At 44.0% G+C, this 26,784-nt stretch overlaps 1 protein-coding gene across 1 annotated transcript; it reads right to left on the reverse strand.

Annotated features, from left to right (window-relative positions):
* Positions 1-26,647, reverse strand: crb2a (crumbs cell polarity complex component 2a). The gene is made up of 13 exons (XM_069717292.1): positions 26,581-26,647; positions 16,349-17,041; positions 11,717-11,912; positions 10,791-10,930; positions 10,323-10,493; positions 10,122-10,235; positions 7,626-8,579; positions 5,285-5,862; positions 4,838-5,003; positions 3,155-4,025; positions 2,342-2,458; positions 1,721-1,847; positions 1-798 (listed from the first exon to the last, which is right to left on the reverse strand). The coding sequence occupies exons 1-13, from the start codon at positions 26,645-26,647 to the stop codon at positions 577-579; spliced, it is 4,416 nt and encodes a 1,471-aa protein (XP_069573393.1). The 3' UTR covers positions 1-576.
* Between the last annotated feature and the right edge of the window lie 137 nt (positions 26,648-26,784).

The following is a 26,784-nucleotide window of genomic DNA, read 5'->3' on the forward strand; positions in this document are numbered from 1 at the left end:
GACAGTGGGACTATTTTAATGTGACTGAAGGACAGTGGGAGTATGAAAAAGCAGATGAAAACTGTGTGTTGGTTTCACTGTGCCAGATGCTGCTGGTCCCAGCTGAAGGTGAATAAAAATGATTTCTCACTAATGCAACATTAATTATTCCAGCAGCAGCATCACAGGAGGGCTTCGAACCTGTGACTGTTGAAACAGCAGAAGTCCTTTCAGTCAACTGCGACTGGTGACATTTTAAACTCTAAACTAGAACAACAGGTCATATAAATATAAATATAAATATAAATATATGCCATATAAACTACAGTGGATGATACTTCCTTGTTCCCTCATCCTGAGTCTCTGATTGGAGGAATTCATCACAGGATGAGCTCCTAGTTGAGTTTCTGAAGGTTTGGTTCCTCATAGTTTATCCATGTTTGTGTGAGATGATGTCTGAGCAGCAGCAGGAGGTTGGTTTGTCTCCACCAGCAGGGATCCTGTAGACCAGCTCAGGTTCAAATCTACAGACATTCACCTCGAGTCCTGTTCACCTGCCTCCCAGCTCGGGTTACACCCGGCGTATCAGAGCCGGTCTCAGATGAGTCTCTCCTCCGGCGGGACTTTGAGCATGCTGTCCATCTCCAGCCGCGCTCCGGCCACCTCCTGAGCGCTAGGACTGTACGCGCCCTCAGACTGCCGCTTCTTCCGGGCGGTGAGCACCATGAAGGTCAAACCGATGATCAGGATCAGCATGCAGAGGCCGAGCAGCGGGATGGCCACCACCAGCCAGGGGACGCCCTGCTTATGGGCTTGTTTCTGCAGAGGAGCAAAGGTCAAAGGTCATGCTTCACAGATGGAAACATGAGATAAAGAAATCGTGACAGGATTGTTTTTATGTTTGTGGTTTCAGTTCCGTTTGAAGTTCAGCTGACTGACAGCTGAGTCACCTGAATGAGGCTGGATGTAGAAGTTTTATACTCTTATAACTGATGGTTCTCATTCATTTCACATCTACATCGTGAAAAAGCTGTGACAATATTTCAACTTTGAAACAACAAAAGTTTCATTTTGGAAAATTTCAAACTAGACTGTGTATTAAACACTTTTATTTTGAAATGAACGCTTTTAACTTGGAGCTTCCTGCTTTCAGCCAACCGGTGGTGTGACTTCATCATTATGGTTGTGTTACAAAGATATTCTAATTTAAATACACTTTATTTTTTGTAAATATTGTTCATAAATTACAAAGGATTTTAAATCACAGCCAAAATGTCTATTTTCATAAGCAAGATTCTGAATTCTGTTCAAAACTAACAAAACTGAAAGCAAATGTGTTTGCAATGCAAATAATTGTATTTTTAGTTTATACAATTTTACTTACAAACTTGAGTTTTGATTGCAGTGTGAGCAAATTTTGCTCTCAAAACAGTTTTTTGTTCTTGCATAATAAAGACACAAAAATACCTTCATAGTCACGACTGTTTAACATAGTCATCAGAGATATATTTTAATCACTTTAATCTAACAAAGACAACAATGTAATGTTGTTTTTATGAATTATTATTTTTATCTTCAGTGTCTTCGTGTCTCTGACTGTATCATGTAGTAACATATCAGCACCAGAAGGTGGCAGTAGCTTGATTTTAAGTGCAGTACAGACACACTACAAGTCCATAATATGTTTTTACTTTATAATGAAACATTTGCATATGAAAGAAGATAAAAACAATAAACATACGTTGGTGTCACACATTGGTCCGCTGTATCCAGGCGGACATTCACATGTGAACATGTTGAATCGATCCAAACAGGAACCTCCGTTTCTGCAGGGGTTCGACTCGCACTCGTTGAGCTCCAATTCACACCTAAAACACAGAAAATACACAAAGTCACACACAACTGAGACAATCTGATCAATTAATCAATAACTGTTTTATTACTTCTCAGGTACATGTACAGTTTCTTTGGTTCTGGTTGAGACACTGAGATTTCTGACTCCAACAAACAGAGATGACAGGAAGTTCATTTAATGACACCTAAACTTAACCGAACCTAAACCTAAACTCAACCATCACAATAAGTGCCTGACCCCAAACCATAAACAAATCTGTCTGATGGTTTTCAAGGAGGTTCAGGAACCCAAAAACATGTTGACCTGCCAGGTACTGGATGATTTTTGCTTGGTGATTTTTGCTTGTAGCAGAAAACTCAGATGGATTTGTCAAACTCTCACTAGATAAAAAGAAAACGATCTCATGGCTGGAGGTAAAGCAGACAACTTGTTCTACAGATTTAAGATGAGATATAATAGTTTGTAGGTTACTGTGAGGAGGGTAAACTGGATCCAGACTGAGCTCACCTGCTGCCTGTGAAACCCGGCATGCAGGTACAGTTCGCTCCCCACAGGCCGTCGTGGCAGATACCGTCGTTTGAACACTGGAGGTCTTCACCGCACTGGATTGGAGGATAGCTCCACCTGGTGGACAGGTGTTAAATGTTTACTTTATGACAGCTTTACATGTGTTAAATATTCAAACCAATAAACCATGTTTATAAACGGTATGAAGCCTCCAGTTCAGATTCTGTTCGTCACCATCTTGCTAGTTCGGAGCGGTTTGGAGCAGGAAGTGACCATATTTGGACGAGCTGGGGGAGGAGCCAGCGGTGGATCTGACCGATCTGATTGGAAACCTGACGATACTACGTCCCGCCCACCGATAGCTGTAACCTGACTGCACCACAGGCCTGTCAATCAAACAGACACCCCGATTTATTGCGTAACTACTTCACATCGTTTGTCTGTAGCAGGAAGAGAATACATTTCTTTTCCAAACTGAAATACCGTGGGGGTAGATGGTGATGTGGTGAAGTTTGGGTGTTTTATTTTGAAAATTGACAGGGATTTTCTTTTCTTTTCTTTTCTTTTCTTTTCTTTTCTTTTCTTTTCTTTTCTTTTCTTTTCTTTTCTTTTCTTTTCTTTTCTTTTCTTTTCTTTTCTTTTCTTTTCTTTTCTTTTGACTGACTTCCTGCCCGGTTCATCTGCTCTGTTCAGGTTGCCGGGGTCTCCGAGCTGCTTCTGGGACGCTGGTGAATCCGAGAGTTGCAGCGTCCACCTATAGAGACCAACGGTGAACCAACAACCTGTGCAGCAAACGAGGGATGCGTGACTCACTGGCAGTGCGGGCCGCTGTAGTTCTTGGGGCACACACAAGTGTAGGTGTTGTCTCCGTCCTGACAGGTGCCTCCGTGTTGACACGCCTGATGCTCACACTCATCCACGTCCTCCTCGCAGGCGGTACCGGAGTATCCGGGGTGGCAGCGGCACTCGAACCCAGCCAGGTAGTCCTTACAGCTGCCGTGGACGCAGGGCTGAGACGCACAGTCGTCGGTGTCAGTCTCGCACTGCTCGCCCTCCCAGCCGGAGTCGCACGCACAGCTGAACTTGTTGAAGAGGTCTTCGCACGTGGCTCCGTTCAGACACGGGTCCGACTCGCACACGGCGGCGCCGCTGCAGCCAACGTGAACCTCGGGTTTTCCGATGAAGTGGAACTGAGAGGGCTGCGGGGCCTCGTAGTCGTCCACGAAGGGAAGGTAGACTCTTCCGAGCCTCACTGCCCCCAAACAGCCGGTGAAGCTCTCCGCGACCGCCAGCACGGCCTCCTTCTCGTTGAGGAAGCGAACGCTGCCGGTCCGCTCCGACCCGCTGCTGCTGTCCGTGATCCCGTCCACGCTGATCACCCACGGAGACGCTTTGTGCTCCTTCTCAGCCATGAAGATGTTGACGCGGTGCCAGCTTCCGTCGGCCACCCGGCGGACCCCCGTGAAAGTCAGCGCCTCGAAGTTAGTGCCGACGTGGATCTCCATCCGGACCGAGGAGTCCAGCAGACCCACCATGAGCAGCTGGGAGCCCCAGGAGGCCCTCAGGAGCACGGCGTTCTCCGACCGGGTCCGCAGCTCCAGGTAGATGTCGGAGACCGGTTCGGCCAGGGAGCCTCCGGCGCTGTACTGCACTGGGTTGTTCTCAAACGTGGCGTTGTACACACCTGAGAGCCGGCATGGAGAAATAAGAGTTATTACCAGCAGCGTCTGGATGTCGTTCATCAGGAGGAGTAAATGTTGCATCTGTAGGTTTGTTGCAGAACCAAAAAATAAACTGAAGCATCACTGAAACCAGTCAGGAAAGTAAAACCAGTGTGGTACCATCACCTGTCAAACTCCCTGAGATCATTTTGATGGACAGCCAGAGACAGCACTGACGGGTTCATACCACACAGATGCTCCGACATCTACCAGCAAGGTTCACCCACATTTACCCCAAGAAATATCTGAGTTGGAGTTTTAATCTGCAACTGCTGCAGCGAATCCTTAAAATCCAGGCTGATGCAGAAAATCCTCTTCACTTCATCACACCGCGTTCTGGGGCTCCTCTACTCGCATTTCCCAGCATGCCGTCTACCTTCGTAACTTTTAGAAATAATAAGGCTATCAAGTTAAATAGGGGGAAGTGATGGTTAGAAATAATCTTTACTTTTAATAAGAAATGCGGTTTTGGATTATTTTAATGAAGACATAAGAATTAAAAAACCCTTATTAAAATAATCCGTGCACGAGGCAGGAAGGTGTTATTTATTTATCTATTAGACCGTGTGAAATAATGTTATTATAACAATATCATGTTCATGATAAAGTTCCAAAGTCATACATGTGTCCCTGACAGCTTCGTCTCTGGTTGCCGTGGTGACAGTGATGCTGTTGGTGCATGTTCACCAGAGTAAACCGAGACATTAAAGGGACCCATCGGCAGGTGAAATATAATCCTGCAGGCGCCGCTGAACGATTATTCAACCGTTCTTACATTCATATCCATCAGGAAGGTCCAAACAATGGCCGCCGTTGACACACGGATCGCTGACACACCACACGCGTGTCTCGCACGTCTTCCCGGTGAATTCCTTCGGACAGGAACATTCGAAGTCGTTGAAGGTGACGCTGCACTCTCCTCCGTTCTGACACGGTTCCACCTGCAGAGAGAACGTGGACAGATCATTTATTCTTCAGTCAGAGGTGCTCAGGTGACCTTGAACTATCTGTTAGGCTGCAGGGAGACTTCCCATGATGCATTACCATGCATCATGCCCCCCCCCCCCCTCCTCCCACCCAGGTGGCAGGTGTCTCTGGAGCTGCATATTTCTGATCTGTGTTTACATCTCACTGTTTATTGTTTGTTTGTGTTGTTTGTGTGACACTACCATGTTGTCACGGTGACACTAACACTAAGAGACAGATCAGGAGCTTCTCTCACCTTGCAGGTGTCATCGCTGACGCAGTCCTTCACCACGTTTTCAGCATCACTCGGAAGATAAACCTCCTCTTCGGTGGAGCTGTTCCATCCGTCGACGTCCAGATGCACCGAGTCCAACCGGACGTCCTGCAGGCAGCCTTTGAAGTGCCCCCCCCACACTCCGGCGTCCCAGTCCCCGGGGAGTCCTCCCACATAGACCTCGTCCCCGCTGCTCACGCTCACTTCGGGGATCTCCCCGATTCCATACCGGAGTCCCGCGTGTTCGAAGATCACCTGTCTGTGTTGGACCTCCACCTGCAGCAGCTGCTTCTCACCGGTGCTCACAAACACGGGAGCAGTCAGAGCGCCACCGTGAGGCAGAGAGCTGACCAATACCCGACCCATCCACAGGTACACGGAGAAGTACACCTCGCCCCACTCCTCGTCCTCTGAGGGTCTCCTCAGCTGGAACAGCAGCCCGTCCGGCGTTAACGTCCTCAGAAAGAAGGACACGTTGAAGTCGCTCCCGTGGTTCTGACCCACGTCGTAGGAACTGAAACTCACGGAGTCCTCATGGCTGTACGTCCACGAAGGGAACTCTGTCAGGGAACCGTCACACGTTTAGATTCAGCACATCACAAACAGCAATATGTGGTTTTAGATTTAATTTTACAGTGGTAGACGGTGGACAGTGATGTCAGACAGGAGGAGGAAACGTTTGGCATATTATTATATTTTACTTGTTATAGTTCTATTAAATGACCCAGTTGGTGAAGTCGGGTCTCTTTTGGTCCTTTTTGGTCGCTCTGAGCACCCGTACCGTAACACCACGGATAGTCATGCACTTACAATCCTAGAGGAGGCTAGCTGGACCGGTTTGGTTTGAACACATGACACGGAGCTAAAATGTTAAAAACACATGAGTCCATGGATATCTTTATTCATCAGATATCTTTGTTCATCAGATATCTTTGTTCCAACCAGACTGAACTAGCTGATCAGTTTAGTGTTTCTATGTTCTGTATTTATTCAGTTGAAGACTAGAAATCCTCTGTATTGCTAAGTGGTTGCTAAGGGTCAGACTACTTCCTGGAGTAGTAAACATTGCGTATGTTACATAAGAGTCTACTGATTGTTTTCCAGTTGTTAGTTGTACACTGTGTTGCCATGGAAACGGAGATCACGCTAACAAAGAATAACATTCTGATTACATATTTTAATGAGTTGGTAACTTGTCGTATGATTGTAATATTACACTCCAGTGTACTTTAACGTCATTATGGGCTCAGCACGAGTTGCATAAATTCAGCCGCCATGTTCCTCTGCATTAATCCCTCATCGGCTTCCCATCTGTAAACTCCGGTTCTGTTTGACGGACAGAGACTGAACCGGGACGTCTGTGCTGCAGCTTCCATCCACTCAATATATTAATATTAATACAACGAACCACTACAGACCAAAACACTCTGTCACAGTTCATCGTTGTGTTGTTTTGTGTTTTTGTCATATCGGTTTCTTCCTGCTCATTTCAGTCTGTTCTCGTTACTTAAAGTTTGTCAATCTGTCTTTTTCTCATCGTCTGCTCTTTCATGTTCACTTCCTGTTTTATTTTGACGGCTCATTTCTGTTCTCCTAACTTCCTGTCCTCTGGTCTCCCTGATTGTTTCCAGCTGTGTGTAATTATCTCCTGACCTCCTCTGTCAGATCATCATTGTGTTTCTGTCGTTTCTCGCAGTGTCTCAGTTTTGTGTGTTTCTCTTTGGACCCGAGTGTCTTCGCCTCTTGTGTCTCTGTCTGCTGGTTGGATTACTGGATTATGGACAGTGTATTTAAACTTCTGCGTTTCCACGGTAACTGCTAACTACTAATCTCTGTCAACGTGACATTCTTTAACTTGCAGCTAGAAAATGAGTTTATATATATTCAGTACTAACTGGATAAAAAAACTGGGATTAGGTGAAGAAGACAAAATGGTCTGTAGATGTTTTCTAAAGGAAAGACTTCTTAAATATCTGACAGGGTAAAATTATTTTGTTAACGAGACTAAACGAACTACTAACTCCTGTTAGTGATGGAGTCCCACAAGGCTCGGTGTTCGGCCCAATACTTTCCACATGCTTCCATTAGGAGATATCATCAGAAAACCTTGCATGAACTTCCATTGTTATGCAGATGACACAGATGTATCTGTCTATAAAAGCAGATGAAACAAATCAGCTCGTGAAACTTCAAGAATGTCTAAAGGATGTAAAGGCCTGGATGACCAACAATTTCCTGTTTCTAAATTCCTGGAAGCTACGAACACTTTGATATTCAGTCTGTGGGTTTTAGGAGCCCGACGGGATCAGTGGGGGTGGTTTACCTTCGGAGCAGCTCTCTCTGTGGAAGGGCCGGTAGCAGGCACACCTGTAGCTGGTCCACATGTCCACACAGCGTCCGTGTCCGTGGCACTGGTCAGACTCACACCACTCCATCTTACTGCAGCCCAGCTGGTGGCCGTGGTCCTCGGGGAGACTCTGAGGTAGAATGGGCTTGGAGTCAATCATCAGGTCCTCCATGCAGCCGATGAAGCCGGCAGCGCTCCCTGACTGCTCCATCAGCTGCTCTGGCGCTCCGCCGATGTAAACGTGACTGAAGGCTTTGGAGGGCTGGAAGGGTGCTTCGTCCGCTCCGCCGTCTGTGACCCGGCATCCGTCCCGGTCACAGCCGGGCCCTTTCAGGATCAGGACCAGACCTTCGTGGTCCATGATCACATGAACGTCCCTCCAGTCTCCGTCACTGACCAGAGCGGGAAACATCACGTCCAGTTCAGACTCCTCAGAAAAGGCTTTCGCTCGAAGACCTCCGTCCAGTAGCTCCAGGAGGAGGTGGTTGTCCTCGTCCCCTCGGTAGAAGAGCAACATGTTGGGGATGGTTGTCCTGAAGCGCAGCTGAACTCCAACACCCGGGTGGACCCGGTGCTCCACCTCCCTGCGGGTCCGCTCCCCCAGAACCACCTGGATGTGGATGAACCCCGGCGAGGAGAAGGAGAAGGTAGTTCTGGTGGAGCACTGCTCATCGTAGAAGCCGTGTGGACACAAACAGGTGTGTCCGTGCTCTCCGTCCTCCAGCCACGGGAGGCAGGTGGCTCCATTCTGACATTCGTGGTCGACGCAGCCATACAGCTTCACGTGGCAGTGACGACCTCCCCAGGGGAGGTGGCCCGGCTCGGCCTCGGGACAGTGGCAGGTGTAGGACGCCCTGCCGTCCTCACACCAGCCTCCGTTGTGACAGGGCTGGCTCTCACACTCATCGACGTTGACCTCACACAGCTCACCTGGAGGGAGAGGACACACAGGTCAGACATGGTGGGATGACGAGTGGTATCGGAAAAGAGATGGATCAATAACAGAAACAAAAATTTGGCTTTTTTTTTTCCATATTTTTTTACAAAAAAAGACCAAAGAAATCTGTCTCGTCTTCTTTTTTGACATCTCTCAGCTTGAAGCACATTTTATGTATATATATGTATGTATGAATACAATCTTTCCATTTAAAACATGCTCAGAAATGTCCTAGAATAGCTTCAACTGTAACTTTTTTTTTAAAGTATTATTCATACAACAGGAATGAGAAGAAGTGTATTATTTAACATTCAGTGATTATATCTGAGAATGTAAAGCTTATTAATTTAAGAGATCACTGCTCATTTGAGGATTTTTAAATCTGGAAACTTCTTTATTTTTACACTGTACAATGAAACATAAGAAATTAGGAAGTAAACAAACACGTTTGGCATCTTGAGGCTGAAGTTCTCCCCCTGAACGGTTTCCAGTTAACAGGTTTGACTGCAGGTGGATCAGTTTGGTGTTCAGTCATTTTCAACTACTACAGTAATCCATACTATAGAAACAGTCCATTATTACTTTGAGACATGATTAAAATATCTTTAATTGCGGTTATGAAGCACGATTAAACGTTGAGATGTGACTCTGACTGCGGTCGAGGAACGTCTCTGTCTCATATCCAGGTAGAGTCGCACATCGAAGGGTTTTCTTCCTCTACTTCTCTTTTTTTCAGTTGGAGGGAAATATTCATTCAACAGCACTTGTGCTTGTTGATAAATCGTTGAAGTCGTTCTGTGGTTCTGGTGTCTCTGTTTTGAAGATCTGTGATTTTTTTCAGATGTTTTTGAACCAAAAAATACATTTTGAAAACAGTCTCTTTGAATTCTTCACCAAAATAAATCATATTAGTTGCAGCTCCCACACTACACTTCTCTTTGCTCCCTGATTGTTGATTGTTGGAGTAAATCTGGCTCGGTTCTGTTGGAGGTTTCTTCCTCCTAGTTTACGTGTGAATTGTTGAATTGTTGCGTTCCTCTGTATGTTGCTGTAAAGTTCTGTTGTAAGGACTTTACTGTGTTATGTGCCTTGAAATAACCTGTTGTAACATGGCTCTATCTCTATATCATTTTAGAAAAATCTCGGTGTATCTGTATGTTTGTCCTTCGCGTAACTGGACAACCGTTCGTCCCATCTGCTGTAAACTCGGTGTGTGTGTTGCTAGGGACTCGAGGTTGTTCACCGGTGAGTTTGATGCGATTTGGAGCCTCGGCCTGCTTACCTGGTCTCTCTAACTACTTCTGCACCAAGCTGTTCTCAAGAAACAGGATTTGACCTGCTATTAAAACAAATTAAATCCCTCTATTATTCACTTCCAGGAAAAACTAAACAATAAATGTACAGTAAACTAAAATTCCCAGTTTGTGTTACTGTAAACTAGGAAACCCTGGTCGACTGACACATAGGCTGTGTTTGGTACAGACAGTGTTTGGATTCAACATCCAACAGAAGATCCTGTGCATCAGAAGACGTACCTAAGAAGCCATCAGGACATGTGCAGGTGTATCCGTTGATCTGATCCTCACAGCTGCCTCCGTTATGACAGGGTTCAGACTCACACTCGTCGATGTTCACGGAGCAGTTCTCTCCTGTAACATGAAACACATCACGGGACGCTCAGCAGATTTAAACTGTGTGATGTTATTGGCTGATCGGCTCCTTTTTGTTTCACCGACCTGCGAAGCCCGGCTGACACTGGCAGATGTACCCGGCTGCGTCTGCGAAGCTGAGCTCCCAATCCAGCTCCCAGTGGGACAGATCGGACCGCTCGAAGCACTCGGCACCGTTCTCACAGGGATGCTCGGCACACTCGTCGATGTCCACCTCACAGTTCGGCCCTTCGTAACCTAAAGAAACACAAAATATATACTTGCATCTGCTCAGTTCTTCTGTTTCGGACCGTCAGATCTTCTGTTGAATTAATTTCATTTCCTGAAGTGGTCCATCATAATGTTCCACTGAGATTTAAAACCAAACTGAGAACGAATCTTTTTATTTTCACTCTCATACAGCTGAATGGATTCAACAACTGTTTCACTGCTTTGTTTTTCTTTTAAAAGATCAGCTGTTCCCGACTGAAACATCTACAGTGTTGAGCAGTTCACAACTTGTGGCACAGAAATGTTTGGCGTGCAGTTCAGTACCTGGCCAGCAGAGGCAGGTGTATCCCTTGACTCCCTCCAGACAGGTGGCACCATGCTGGCAGGGATCAGAGGCACATTCAGGGATGTCCACTTCGCAGTGGTCCCCATCGAATCCCGTATCACTGCAGTCACATTCGTAGCTGCAACAGAAACACGTGTTCCAACAGCAGGGCATCAAAACACAGTTCTTCTGATGTGCAGCATGAAATATGAACTCGGATTACAATGAACTGAGAGCTGAAACTACAGCAGAAATCCTTTCAGCTGAGTGAGCTGATGTTCCCTGATGATGTGAAGAAGTCTTCATATCTTTGAGGAGGAACTGAGGGGAAATATTTCGGGCATGTTGATCAATGTATTTCTAATGATTCAGGCTGCTTCTCCGTTCCTGGCTCAGTTCTACACAGCTTCTATCACCTTTTCTAAAAGTTTCTATTTTCTGCTTCCAAACATGATCAAAGGTTGGACCTCTTGTAAAACTGAAACTCTTGACATGAACTCTACGTCCATATTTTTCTACAGTGAAAACACATTTTTGTGTCTCATTTGGCGTCAGTGATAAATGCAGCTGGGTGTCATCTGCATAGAAGTAGAAATGCTGAGCTTCATAATGATGTTTCCTGTTGAAAGGTATCGGACTGTTGAGCAGCTGAAATCCTATATCAGGCAAGAATGGGACCACATTCACTTTCAAAACTCCAGAAACTGGTCTCCTCATTTCCCAAATGTTTCCAGAGTGTTGTTAAAATAAGAGGTGATGCAGCACAGTGGTGAACATGAACCTGGAACAACTTTATAGAGACGTGTTGCTGACATCAAATTTAAAATGAGCAAATATTCTTCTGGTCCAGTGATGATGGATGAATGTGTGATGGAGCATTGTGTCTGTCCAGGTGTGTGTCTGTCCAGGTGTGTCCACTGCCTACCTGTTCACCATGTCGTGGCAGACCGCTTCGTTCTGACAGGGGGCGCTAGCGCACTCATCCACGTCCACCTCGCAGTCGACGCCGTCGAAGCCGGGCTGACACTCACAGGAGTACATGCCCATCAGGTTGAGGCAGGTGGCTCCGTTTTGACATGGACTGGACTCACACTCATCTATCTCAGTCTCACAGTTTACTCCTGGAAGGGGGTGAAGGGGGAGAGGAGGGAGCGGGGGGGGGAGGAGTGGAGGGGACCAGCATATAATTAGAAAACTTAATTAGAGAAATATGAAAACAAAAACATAATCCAAATTGTCATATACTTGTGGTTCCTAGAGTTTAAAGAAGTAGAATGGGAGGCGGAGCTTCAGTTTTCAGGCTCCTCCCCTGTGGAACCAAATCCCAGTTTGTGTTGGAGGGGCAGAAACCCTCTCTAGCTTTAAGATTAGACTCAAAACGTTCCTTCTTGATAAAGCCTATAGTTAGGGCTGGCTCAGGTAGACCTGAACCAACCCTTAGTTATGCTGTTATAGGCCGAGGCTGCTGGAGGACCTCGTTACATGCTGAGCTTCTTTTCTTTCCTCCTCCTCTTTAACTGACTCATACCTCACCATCCTTTTCTCTCCCATAGCTTTTTCTTATTGTCTGTTGTCTCCATTCAGTTCCCTCGCTCGCGTAGTTTCTCTTCTTTCTTTTCCAGATGTCCCATCATGGAGCTGCATGTCTCTGCCCTGCGCTTATCGTCTCCACCAACAGTTCTTCTCTTCTATCTCTATGCTGTCCTTTTCTCTCTCTGCTCTCCTCTCACCCCAACCGGTCGAGGCAGATGGCTGCCCACCTCTGAGCCTGGTTCTGTCGGTGGTTTCTTCCTGTTAAAGGGAGTTTTTCTTCCCTCTGTTGGAGGTTTTTCTCCCTTAAAGAGGAGGTTTTTTTCCCTCCTAACTTATGTGGGAATTGTTGAATTGTTGGGTTTCTCTGTATAATATTGTAAAGTCTTGCTTTAAGGACTTTAATGTGTTAAGTGCCATGAAATAACCTATGTTGTGATTTGGCGCTATATAAATAAAGTTGAATTGAATTGAATTGAATTGAATATACTCAGAGCAAATTCCTGGAGTGGGAACATCCTGGAGTTAATTAAAAAATAAGAGTGAATGAGTCTTCAGGAGTTTATTTTCTAAGTTAAACTACAGCTTGTGTTCAAGAAAACTCTTTATCGGATATATATTATATACAGTGAACCCTCGTTTTTCGCGGGGGTTACGTTCCAAATAGAGACCGTGATAGGCGAAATCCGTGAAGTAGTAACCTTTATTTTTTTTACAATTATTATACAATGAAATACTCCATAATACATTGAAACCAAAGAACAAAACCTTTTTACAGGCCCAAGCATTTGTTTAACAAATAAAAGTACTGTATAAATGTTTGTTTTTTTTACAAATAACTACTGTACTGTAAAATAATAATTTTAATCATCAATACGAACTGAAGGCTTCAAATTGCTGAGATCGGCACCGCCCCACTGCGACCCGAGTCATTGGATTAGAACGGGAGAGAATTTGCAAACTTAAATTTGGCAAGCTGTTTTACGTACGTGTACATATTAAACCGCAACGTTATTGACAAACAGGTAGAGAAGAAGCGGAGAGACTGTTTAGCCAATCAGAATGCAGAACACAATGCACGATGCAAATCCGTGAAGCAGCGAGACCGTGAAAGGTGAACCGCGTTATAGCGAGGGTTCACTGTATATGTTTATATATTGTATGTTTCCGTGTTCATTCGCTGGATGTTGAGAATCATGATTCAACACTCCTCCTGGTGTTTACTGTGCAGCGTTGGTGCCGTATTTCCCAGCATGCCTTTGTTATTTGTTCATAACATTTAAGAATAAAGCAACCAAATTAAAGATTTGCAGAAAATATATTTACTGTTGTTAAAAAATGTTTTGGAACATTAAAATGAAGACATAATGATACATAAAATGGGGTTATGAGTCAAATCCATAAGTATATGTAAGAACATTGGTCAGCTTGTGGATTTTAAGGTAAGATAAGTATTCACGCAGTATTTTCAAATGAATATAATCACAATGCAAATATTTAGTTATTATAAATTTGTGATGAATGTTACTTTTTAATAATTTCTATAGAAAAATCATTATAGTGTGATGAAACTATAACTCCATCATTGTGAAATCGTTCATACTTTAAAGTGTTGAATGTGAAAGAGTTCACGATAAAACAACTTTCAAACATTTTACTCTTCATGGGAGTCGTTTTAACTCCCAGTGATGTCATCAACCATCAGTGATGTCATCACCCATCAGTGATGTCATCGTTGATTTGTGAACGTTATGAAGCCTCCAGTTCAGATTCTGTCCGTCACCATCTTAATAGTTCAGAGCGATTTGGAGCAGGAAGTGACCATATTTGGACAAGCTGGGGGAGGAGCCAGCGGTGGATCTGACCGATCTGATTGGAAACCTGACAATACTACTTCCCGCCCACCGATAGCTGTAACCTGACTGCACCACAGGCCTGTCAATCAAACAGACACGCCCCCAAAAACAGGTCTTTTTGAATCTAATGAATGAGGGATTCTTTTCAGATGGACCTCCAGAAAACTAATAAGAAGCTAACAACACCGAGATAACTGATGGACACATTTTATTCACTTTGGATTTGATGAGAGAAGTTGAATGGGAGTCTATGGAGCCGGAGGCTTTTTGGAGCCGACCTCTAGTGGCACTCGCTGGTATTGCAGCTGAAGACACTTCAGCATCGGAACCATTTTTCAGACCTGAAGCTACAAACACTTTTATATCCAGTCTGTGGTCTGAACTCCTGAAAGTGTTAAAAGATCAACTCCAGAAAAGAGTAACTTTCTTTTGATGGTCTCACATGTTCACTCAGATAAAGCTGATGTTGTTTATAGTGAAATAATCGGTCCTATTTTTGTACTTCATGCCGCTGAGCCGCCCACCTGCTGAGATCAGTGTTTCTGTTGTGGTTCTTTCTTGACTCCTTTAACCAGCTGATAGTGACGAGGGAATGCGGCCGGGCCGATCTGACCCGACACCTTCAGATAACACGGAGCTCCTCTGACACAGAGCAGACTCAACGACACGGAGAAAGGAGTGTTTCCTCTCTCTCTGCACCGACTCTTTATCTGAGCTGCAGATAAGACGTCTCGCTGACAACATCTTACTGTGCACTTAAAATACTCCTCGTGCTCACATTATCAGCAACAAACATGATGCTGAGGAGCAGGAGAAGCAGAAAAACCTCCAGAGGAACAAACGTCATCGAGCAGATGATTAATAACATCCAACTTCTTCATTCAGCTGGGAACAAAAGGTAAACACAGCAGGAGGCGGAGCTTCAGTGCACAATGTTTAAAAGGGCAATAATTACTATACTGTATTTACACAGGTGGAAGAATATGAATGTTTCAGAAACATTTTTTAGAGAGTTGCACTCAACGTTCCAGTTTTCTGTTCAATATTTTATACAAAAAAATCTAACTAACAAACGTTACTGACTACAGTGGTTCAAGATCTCATCCTGCTGTAAGAATGTATAACCAAAATATTTCACCTCCTTATAAAGACCCTGAATTTATCACATTTCTTTGACAAGAACATTAAACACTGATGAGGAGAAACTGAGCTGAAGTTTGTGTGAAGGAAAGGACCACTTTTAGGTTTCATTTCATTCTTTCATTTATGTATTAATTTATTCATGTATGAAGGCTTTAAAGGCCGAAATACAAATATTCACATTTCCTCGATTTGTTTAAATCACACAAACCTCCTGCTGTTGACATGTTAGTTTCTGTGGAGTGAAGTGAAGCCAGTCAGTTGATGAAAGCAGACATGAAAACATGATTGATTTCTTCCTGCTGAGGCTTCATAAGAACGAGGTGAAGACAGTTTATCAGACTGGAGGGCTCAGTAACACTTGTATACCTCACATTGACCTCACAGCAGGGTCCTTCTCATCCATCACACATATCAAGGCAAAATAACTAAATAATTCAAATAATTTTTTTAAGAAGTGTCTTGATCATTATCTCGTCTGCTTCTTCTTCTCTGTGAATACAGTCTGGGAACTCAGCTGGTATTAGCGTTTGTTCAGCCACTCTGAAAGACCAATCAGAGACCAGTGTCAGAGGTTAACCGTGTTTGTCCCGCCCCTCCTTCACTGTGACTGGACGGCTGGTGACTGTGACGAGCGCAGCGTTAATATTTTCAGCGTTCGGCGGAGAATAAACTCTCAGAATCTCGTCAAGCTGCTGAAGTTCATTAAAACAACTATAAAAAGATTCTGTTCTCGGGAAAAAACATGCTGGGGACACGGCAGGAAGCTGTTAGTTAAAACCAACTAAGAGGTCTACGCCCAGCAGGAAGTAACGGCTGCAAACGCTTCTCTATGGAGGGTGAATTCATGGAGGGGAATCAGGTCGGGTCATCACCGACTTACTTTGTGCATATATGTGTGTGTGTGTGTGTGTGTGTGTGTGTGTGTGTGTGTGTGTGTGTGTGTGTGTGTGTGTGTGTGTGTGTGTGTGTGTGTGTGTGTGTGTGTGTGTGTGCGCGCGCGCGCGCGTGCGTGTGCGTGTTTTAATTACCTGCGAAGCCCACCAGGCACTCACACTCGTAGTGGTCCTTCTCGTTGATGCAGGTCGCGTTGTTCTCGCACGGCCGCGACGCGCACTCGTTGATGTCGATCTCACAGTTGTAACCTTGGAAACCGGGCACGCAGAAGCAGTGAAACTGAGCCACTCCGTCCAAACAGATGGCCCCGTTCTGACAGGGCGCCGAGGCGCACTCGTTCACGTCCTCCTCGCAGGTCTTCCCTTCGAACCCGGGCGCGCAGTCGCACCCGAAGCCCTCCGGCTGCAGCACGCAGCTGCCGTTGTTCCTGCAGGGGGCGTCGATGCAGTCGGTCACGTGCGTCGTGCAGTCCTGTCCTCCGTAGCCCGGAGGACACCGGCAGAAGTAGCCGTTCAGCCGGTCCACGCACAGAGAGCGCGGCTCCCAGCAGGGGTTGCTCAGACACTCGTCCACCTCCTCGGTGCAGTTGTCGCCCGTCATCCCCTCCGGACAGGTGCAGTGGTACTGAGCGGTGCCGGGGATGCTGGTGCAGTCCTCGCACGGAGCGAAGGAGCAGGCGTCGTACAGCTCCTCGCAGTTCTTCCCCATGTAGCGAACCTCTTCTCTGGCGCAGAGGCAGGCGTAGTCGTCCATGGTGTCCACGCAGGTAGCTCCGTTCTGGCAGGGGGAGGACAGACACCGGACTGACGAGGCGGTGCAGAGGGTCCCTGGAAGACAGAGGACATGAGACAACAGGTCAGTGTGTCTGCAGGAAGCAGGTCACCTGAAGCTGTCCCACGAATATGGATGAATATTCTGGATGCTTTCACCTGAAACTGAAAACATTACAATGAAAACATTATTAAGGAAAGTTACTCGTAGCTCCTCCTCTCCAGGTAGCTCCTCCTCTCCAGGTAGCTCCTCCTCCAGCTGGCTGATTGGCTGCACCTGCATCTGCTCACTCATCAGGGTCAGAGTATAAAAGCCTGCAGCAGCTTCCTGATACCTGATGTTTGTTGCAGCAGCTCCTTTTAATCGCTGTGACTTTCTGCTTCCCGCCGAGACAGTTTTCTTTATTGTGTTTAAGTTTAGTTTGTTAAATTTGACCTGTTGTTCTTTGTGTTGTAGGATTGCAATTTGGTAACACAGCAAAAAGTGAAACAGACCCGCTGGTCCACTACAGCAAAACATGAGATGGCCACACTTTGTGCTTTCCAGGCGTGAAAGTTACACGCTTTCCTGTAGTGGATGAAAGTGGAACCTGCTGCACGTTCAGAGACGTCTGATTTACAGGAAAATTAAACTTTTTTGCTAAAACACGTGGTTGCGGTTTGAAAAAAAAATAAAAACAACTCCTGAATCCGAACCTCATCGTCCCACATGTGACCGACGCCCTCAAGCCAAACGATGTCCTTTGTACTCGGTCTCAGGGACCTTGGTCACATGATCCCGCGTCACATGATATTTACATGCGTGTGAGTTTCATTCATTCAAAACGTGTAACTTTAATGCCTTCACAGCCCAAAGCGTGACTATCTCACGTTTTTCTGTGATACTGGGTTGTTTATTCCTTCTGGTTGTCTTCAAATTAACTTTATTGAGAATAAATTACTGAGTTGTACTTAAATGTTTGGTTTCTGTTTTGCTTGTGTAGCTCCTCGACCAGTTCCGGGGACGTAACATGAAGCATGCAAACATTAAACATGTCATGTCAGCATTTAACTACGGTGTCACACAGTCGCGGGTCTGAGAGGATTTTTACATTAAGAATTTCAATTAGTTGGTTAAAACTTCTTAAAATGACATCTTCACTTCTCGCATCTTTAAAAAGTCCAGAATCTATAAATCTGAAAAACGTTTCATGTCAGAAGTTTAACTAAACATCACTAAACGTTCAGTTCTCTGCTCCTGTTGATGGTTTAATCTCAGATAATAAACGTTCAGTTCTCTGCTCCTGTTGATGGTTTAATCTCATCTCATAATCTCATTTTCTGCTGCTCTATTTTCTTCATCACTTTCTGTTTCCCACGCTGTCAGATCATCCATCACCTCGTCCATCACTTCCCCAACGATCTTTCTGCCTCTTTATTTTTGAGCCAATCACTTTCTCGTCCCTGTTCTTTAAAAGTAATTCTGCCGTGCAGCCTTCCTCCTCCTCCTCCTCTTCCTCACAAATAAATACATTTTAAAATAATATAACTCAACTCCCTCATTATAAATCTATTATTTAGTAGATCACCAGAATCAGATTTTTATTGTTTCTCCATCAAGACTTCTCTAATTTATTTTATTGTATTTATTTCTGAGTGACACTTTGCTTTGGATGGAAATCAGCTATGATTTCATCAGATTCAGAAAATAGCTTTTGGTTGAAAGCCACAGATCTAATGTGAAGTTTCCAGATTGATATTTTTCATTTGATTGGTTTTAAATTTCTTGTTGATGTATTTCATCCTTCATTGATTTCACTTAATTAATTGATTAAAAATGTAAAAAAATAAAATAAAAAAATAAAAAGCTTTCTTTTATATTTGATAATAGAAATGACAAAGCGGCTGCAGGGATGATGCCTGTGGGGACCTCTGTAATAATCTGTCCGCGGCCCCTGAGAGCCAGCAGTGTTTCTTATATGACTCATAAAGATGCAGCCTCTAGTTATGTTAATAAACCTGCTGCTGTGTTTCTGTTATTAGCTAATTGTGTATGTTGTCTCAATTAGCTTGCGGCCAGTAGAATAATGGTTGTACTGTGCATTATCCCGGATGAATGGGCGCTCTGTGAGGCTGTCCTGTTTGTCATTTCACCAAAGAGGGGGCGGAGTCATTCAACCAGGATTTACAATACATATGCTGTCTGCTGTCAGCAGCCAATCAGATCTCATGTTGAATCAGCCCACATTGTTTTTATTAGACCAATCTCAGCCGCTCACACTTTGATCACTGTCCTATTTCCAAACTGTCACTGAAGTGGAAGATATTAACAGTGAAGGGAATTACAGAGGAGGAATGTGGGAGAATATTCAGCCGAGCACACTCAGTGTTTTTTGTAAAAGTTCAGCGTCAGTTGGGTTCTTTCCAGAAACGAGACAGACATCACATCAGAAAGTTCAACACGCTGCGTTTCCAACATGTTTTTGTGTCCTCTGTTAAACACTCAATAAACTCACTGATTCTTCGGTCCAGCAGCAGCAGTGGAAAAGAAACAGGTTGCGTTCAGGAACAGCTGCAGCTTCCTCACACGCTTTTAGTTTCAAAATCCTTTTCGTCGGTGGACACGCCCCCTTCCTCTACGGAGCCAAAATGGCGACCGTTTGGGTGGAAAGTGTCCAGAGTTTCACACTTTCTCTGTGTTCCAGTATCCATATTACCAATAACAGTCCCAGTATGTTAAACGTAGTACAGTATACCAAAAGTACCAGGATGTTCTACAACATCTGTAATCTGCAGGTCAGCTTGATACTCTGCAGGTTCTGACCCACAATCCTCTGCAGCAGAAGAAGAAGGAGAAGAAGTTGAAGAAGCATTAAAAAGAAGCGTACCCTTTTTCGTTTTACTTCAAAATGTCACGCTACGAATCGCGACGAATATGTGTGCATGAGATGGTCAAAGTTCAAGATTAATTTTTATGATGAAGTAGTACACAGTGTACCCAGTTGTACACATACTACATGCAACAGTAGATATTCTGTAAAAGCTGCAGTACATACTGAAAGTTAAAGATTCAGTCTGAGATTCAGAACGTAGGAGTGTTTCATCCTGCTACTTGGAGTTCACTGATGTTTCTGCACTTTAACACACTGATGCACTCAGAATAGAGAGATTTAGCACACAAGTGCAACATCTGGAACACAAGAACAACATCTGGAACAGCAATGGTCTCTGGACTAACCATCATCCATCAGTGATGTCATTGTGAACGTTATGAAGCCTCCAGTTCAGATTCTGTCCGTCACCATCTTTCTAGTTCGGAGCAGTTTGGAGCAGGAAGTGACCATATTTGGACGAGCTGGGGGAGGAGCCAGCGGTGGATCTGACCGATCTGATTGGAAACCTGACGATATTACGTCCCGCCCACCGATAGCTGTAACCTGACTGCACCACAGGCCTGTCAATCAAACAGACACGCCCCCAAAAACAGGTCTTCTTGAATCTTCTTTTCTAATGAATGAGGGATTATTTTCAGATGGACCTCCAGAAAACTAAGAAGAAGGAGTGACTTCAGCTAACAACACCGAGATAACTGATGGACACATTTTATTCACTTTGGATTTGATGAGAGAAGTTGAATGGGAGTCTATGGAGCCGGAGGCTTTTTGGAGCCGACCTCTAGTGGCACTCGGTGGTATTGCAGCTGAAGGCACTTCTGGATCAGAACCATTTTTCAGACCTGAAGCTACGAACACTTTTATCAACAGTCTGTGGCTTTAACTCCTGAAAGTGTTAAAAGATCAAGTCCAGAAAAGAGTTACTTTCACTCTGTTTAAGAGGGTATTTGATGGTCTCACATGTTCACTCAGATAAAGTTGATTTGAACTCATAGAGTTTATTCCAAAGAGCAGAAGTTGCTGTATCAGGTAAATTGTTTATAGTGAAATGATTGGTCCCCTGGAAGCTACGAACAGTCAATGATCTGATCAAACACAGACAAGATCATTGTCAGATGAACATACAGAGAGATTAAGTCACTTATGGAAATTAGAAAAAATTAAAATAACACTTTAACATCCTATAGAGGGCAAAATAAAACAAAAGTATGCAGAGTTGTAAAAGTTCTAAAAACCTGTTCTGGATGTTCTGAAAGTTCTGGATGTTCTGAATGTTCTGAATGTTCTGGATGTTCTGGATGTCCTATATGTTCTGAGGATGACTGGATGTTCTGGATGTTCTGAATGTTCTGAGGAGGTCTGAATGTTCTGGATGTTCTGAATGTTCTGGATGTTCTGGATGTTCTGAGGATGACTGGATGTTCTGGATGTTCTGAGGAGGATTGAATGTTCTGGATGTTCTGGATGTTCTGAGGAGGTCTGGATGTTCTGGGTGTTCTGGATGTTCTGGATGTTCTGAGGATGACTGGATGTTCTGGATGTTCTGAGGAGGATTGAATGTTCTGGATGTTCTGGATGTTCTGAGGAGGATTGAATGTTCTGGATGTTCTGGATGTTCTGAGGATGACTGGATGTTCTGGATGTTCTGGATGTTCTGAGGAGGTCTGGATGTTCTGGGTGTTCTGGATGTTCTGGATGTTCTGAGGATGACTGGATGTTCTGGATGTTCTGAGGAGGATTGAATGTTCTGGATGTTCTGGATGTTCTGAGGAGGGATGGCAGGAAGCAGCCACAGAAGGAAAACACGCTAACAAACACTGAGATGTGCTTTAAATACGCTCCACCTGGACTGTGGACGGACGGATTTACACCCCTGCAGCAGAAGGCTGTTGTCATCTCTAATTGTCAGTGAGAGCTGTGGACACTAACTGGGTTTGAACTTCACAGATTACAGGCAGTGTTAGCCACCTGCAGGCTGGATCAGGCCCGGGAGGCTGTGGAGGGTGTCTGGATTAGGTTCAGGTCTGGTTGGCGTCAGAAGGACAAACATTCAGTTAGCGAGGAGATGATCTGTTGTTTGTCTGCTAAGAATCGTTTGTTGGGTCAAAACAGTGCTTGGAACAGCGCGGCAGGTTCAAGGAGGTCACTGGTTCATCCTGTCGCCGGTAAACGATCAATAATCACGTGGATCCACTGAAACCGGACGCGGCTGCACCAACACGGTGACCTCAGCCACAGACGTCACATGACCTGCTCTGTATGAGGCTTTCTCTCATTACCGTGGTGACAGACAGGAAGTGCCAACTTTTAGACCGGCTGGTATTGTTTCATCAACGTTAAAAAAAAAGTCTGTCTTCTGTCTGTTGATAATACAGTAATTCTAATAATGGTAATAATATCAATTATTAATTTAGTTATTTGGCTTTAACTGTGTGGGAGAATGGAGCTCACTGTTATCATCATCATCACCACGTAGCAGTGTGATTATAGAATTTATTATCAGTTATTATATAACTTTATGGATGAGGTGGTGTTTTATTAACTGAATCCGTTCTTCAGGTTCATAAAGTGAAAATCTTCTCAGATGTTCATCAGCTTCTTTCCAAAGAATAAATACAATTTATTGTATATTGTTTTTTTGTATTTCATACATGTAATTTGTAAACTGGTATTTATGTACGTTATTATTTAATAATGTAATGTTTAATTACAAAGATTTAGAAGTGACATGTTTAATGTTTATCTTAGGAAGAAGCAACATACATGAATAATAAAACAAATTGTTTTTAATTAATGTAATCTATAAATACAGAAATTAAACTACAACTATATATATTTATATATATAATTTCAATAGTAATAAAGATAAAGATAAATAAAGAAGAAGAAGAAAAATGATTTAAATAATTATGTTTTAAAAAGAACGACAACATTAAGAACCTACTCTTTTGTCTATTTAAATAAAGTTTGTTTTTAAGAGGTTCACCGTGTAGAGCTGCTCTCTGGGTATCACTTCTGAATATAAATATATGTATTCACAGTATTCGTCTGGATCAGTTTAAATGAGAGTTTTTTTCATTATATTAGTTTGTTTCTAATCCCACGTCTCTGTCGGCTCCTGTTTTCTAACGTCAGGGAGGATTAAAGGTCTCTGACGCCCCTAATTAAGACCTGGACTCCAAAAGTAGGTGGGAGGGTGGAGGGTTGAAACATTTATTATTATCTGTAATTGTAATTATTAAATCTCAGTATCATTCATCATCTGCTCACTGACAATGTTATTTTAAATCTGCATCATGTTGGACTCCTTCCTGGACGTGTGCATTGGTTCTCACCGTGCTCTTCCTTTCCCTCTCTCCGAACCACTTCCTTATCCCCACCCCCCACTGTTTTACTCTTCATCCTCCTCCTCCTCCTCCTCCTCCTCCCCCTCTCTCAGGTTTCACGGCCCTCCTGACCTCCACAGCTTTTCCATGTTGTAATCCCTCTGGCCTCTCGGGGCCAATCTCCTTGCTCCTCTAATCTGCTGGTGGCAGGATACCTGCACGGATTACAGCTTCAATCTGGAGCATGTGTTCACTCTGTCACCGAGTTCTTCTTCTGTGGTTTCAAACCGCCGTCTTAAGCTGCAATACCACCGAGTGCCACTAGAGGTCGACTCCAAAAAGCCTCCGGCTCCATAGACTCCCATTCAACTTCTCTCATCAAATACAAATCTCATCTCTCGTGTCCTGACAGCTCTCAACCCTCTCTGCTTCTTTAAGTATGGAAATTGGTTAAAAATGACAGTTAGCCAGTCCTGCTGTTTACTACAAAGGACACTGAATTAAAGTTGTATTTTGAAAGGGTTAAAATTACTGTCTCCTTCTGAAATCTTACTAAATTGAAGTGAAGACTTTATTTTAAGAAACAATTTGATTATTAGCAGCGAAAAATCTGCAAAAAAATAATCAATTGCCTAAAATTTGGAAGTTGAGATGTTGGCCATTTTGAAAAGAAAGTCCATGTGCGCTGTTGGCCGCACCCCCACAAATACTGATCACTGACAGCCCAAGATGTCCTCGAGACGGGACAGGATTCAGTTGGACTGCATGAATATTGTTGGACTTAGATGTCTCAGATTCATGTCCCCCACAGAGGACAGAGATCACTTCCTGCAATCATCACCACGTTACATATCTATAACATCCCTTAAACATGTCGTACCTATGGGATCTCTGCTGTCTGACCATGTATCGATGAACGTGGTCAGATAGCAGAGATCCCAGAGTAGCAACAGGAAGTGGGAGGAGCTTTAACCCAGAGTCATCACTGTGACCTCTCCGTCATTTACACTAATCCACAGAACACACACGCTCAAGGTTGATGTTCAGATGTGATGCAGAGAGGACGGGTCAGACAAAGAAAGCAGAGGACAGACGTCTGGAAGACAGCAGAGGACAGACTTCTTAAAGACAACAGAGGACGGGTGAGACAAAGACAGCAGAGGACAGACTTCTCAAAGACAGCAGAGGTCAGACGTCTCATCCACCTCTCACCTGCAGTCGTCTCTCACCTGACAGCTGGGAAATGTCCAATTAGAGTGAAAATATCTAAAATATCTATAAGTCAAATCCTCGTTCCACATTTAAGGACTTCAAACTCCATTTAAATGAACTCATATGAAGTATTTCTATTACAACAGTGTCTCTTTTACTTCTGACTGTCCGTTCTGCTCAGATCTGTTTCTCTGCAGCAGTTTGGAATAATTCCCCGTTAATATGAAATAATTTCATCATGTTTCTTAGGGAGCTCCTGTTATTAGTAAACCTGTCAATCCTCTTCAAACTCGATGTTTCCTCATCACCTCCTGGTTCTAGTTTTCAGAACCACTTCCTCTTTTAGAGCTCACACACATTCAAACAGACTCTTTCTCCTCATGATGTCCTTTAATCTCTCATCATCTTCTGTCTCTGAGCTCCTCTCACACATTAGGGGACACTTTTTATCTTCTGAAGATGAATCTGACAGCATGGAGTCTCCAGCCGGTAGATCTAACCAGTAGATTACAGTAGATCTAACCAGTAGATGTAACCGGTAGATCTAACCGGTAGGTTGCAGTAGATCTAACCAGTAGATGTAACCAGTAGATCTAACCAGTAGATCTAACCAGTAGATGTAACCAGTAGATGTAACCGGTAGATCTAACCGGTAGATTACAGTAGATCTAACCAGTAGATGTAACCGGTAGATCTAACCAGTAGATTACAGTAGATCTAACCAGTAGATGTAACCGGTAGATCTAACCGATTACAGTAGATCTAACCAGTAGATGTAACCGGTAGATGTAACCGGTAGGTTGCAGTAGATCTAACCGGTAGATTACAGTAGATTTAACCGGTAGATCCTGTTTGAAACACTTTAAACTAGCTGAGTCCAGAGCTGCAATAAAGAGTCATTGGTCTCAGTCAATCAGTTCTATATTTATGAACTGAAACTGTAAACGCTCATACAGGCTTTATTCTTATTTGTGCACATGGTCCTGATAAAAGAAGAGGATATTTAAAACGTAACTCTCTTCAAAGAAAACATTCTTTCTGAATGCTAAAAATGTTAAAATACTGCACGTTGATTTTGCTTCAGTTAAAATTTCACTTCATGAGCGATGAAAAAAATTGTTTGTGCTGAAATGCTGCACAAACCTTTTTCATTTCAAAGGACAGGTGTGTTGATGTTAGCAGCATCTGAGGGCAGAAATGAAACATCATCACCTGAAACTAAGAAGGGTGTTTAACAAAAACACCTGTTTCTACAGAAGCCCAGGATGGACAAACCCGACAGTGGCTGCAGAGGAGCTTCCTGTTCCCACCGTTATTGTTATTGTGCTATTATTATTATTATGTTTAATAACCTGTGGACCACAACTTGAACTCCCGTGCTTCACTTGTATTGTGAACGGGCCCTTCAGAGGACACGCCCCCTACAGTTTTAGGGCGGCTTGAATGACTCTCGTGCACTGATCTGATGCTCCGCACAGACTCAGACGACTTTCTTCTGAATAATAAAGTCCAACTTGAGGTGCTTTAAGAGACAGAACCAACTTTACGTGACCTGATTCTGCAGCTCCATTCATGCAGACTGATATGAATGAGGCTCTCGTCTCCTCTCCGTTTGCTCTGATTCGGTATGCATGACTGAGGAGCGCCGCCCCTCATTGTGAACCAGTCATGTGTCAAATGTAACAGAAAGGGCTTTTAAAAAAAACAGAAATGAACGTCAGGGTCTCCGTCTCAATAACCATAATTCATCCAGTCACACAGCAGAGGATTATATTTCAGTAAAATATTAGTCTGATGAAGTCCAACAGCCTCAGAGATTCAAACTCAACAAGTTCCCTGGAAATGAGCCCATGCACTCATCACTGTTGGAAGTGACAAAGGACAGAGAACAACCATGCACCTCCATCCACTGAGGCTCTTAACAAACAGTGTGAAGAGCCCAATAAGCCCCGCCCACAGACACTTGTTCCACTAGCAGCATCTCTGAGAGCCCTGATGGCATTCCTGGACTCCGATTAATCCTCCGGCTCCTCTGGACGAGCAGTAAATAAGAAAATAAAAAGGTCTGCTGTGATGTTAAAGTCAGGGAGGACACAGGTTTAAAGTTCTTTCTGTCCGTGTCATAACTCTTCCCATGTGACCCTGTTGCTTTCACGGCAAAGAGGATTAAACGCTCTTCACTCACCCCATTTGAACATCATCATCGTCAGCAGCAGCGTCTTCAGATTCACATGAACTTTCCCCAACTCCATGACGGAACCGGCCCGGGTCGGTGACAGACCTCCAGGTTACGAGTTCAAAAAAAAAAAAAAAAAGAGGAAGAAGAAAGATTTAAGTCCTATAGTAGAAACATGGTGCTGTGTGATGGAGAAGCTCCTCACTGGGCTGC

This window comes from Brachyistius frenatus, unplaced genomic scaffold (assembly GCF_029030835.1).
Source record: "Brachyistius frenatus isolate BFR_SWC_R1_liver_20210118 unplaced genomic scaffold, ASM2903083v1 Contig_172, whole genome shotgun sequence".
Classification (NCBI taxonomy): domain Eukaryota; kingdom Metazoa; phylum Chordata; class Actinopteri; family Embiotocidae; genus Brachyistius; species Brachyistius frenatus.

Excerpts from the sequence above, each read along its gene's own strand:
- crb2a (XM_069717292.1), bottom strand. The coding sequence starts at position 26,647 with ATGGAGTTGGGGAAAGTTCATGTGAATCTGAAGACGCTGCTGCTGACG. Across the intron at positions 5,863-7,625 it reads CAGAGAGAGCTGCTCCGAAG|AGTTCCCTTCGTGGACGTAC; the intron begins GTAAACCACCCC and ends GTTCCCTGACAG. Across the intron at positions 5,004-5,284 it reads TCAGCGATGACACCTGCAAG|GTGGAACCGTGTCAGAACGG; the intron begins GTGAGAGAAGCT and ends TTCTCTCTGCAG.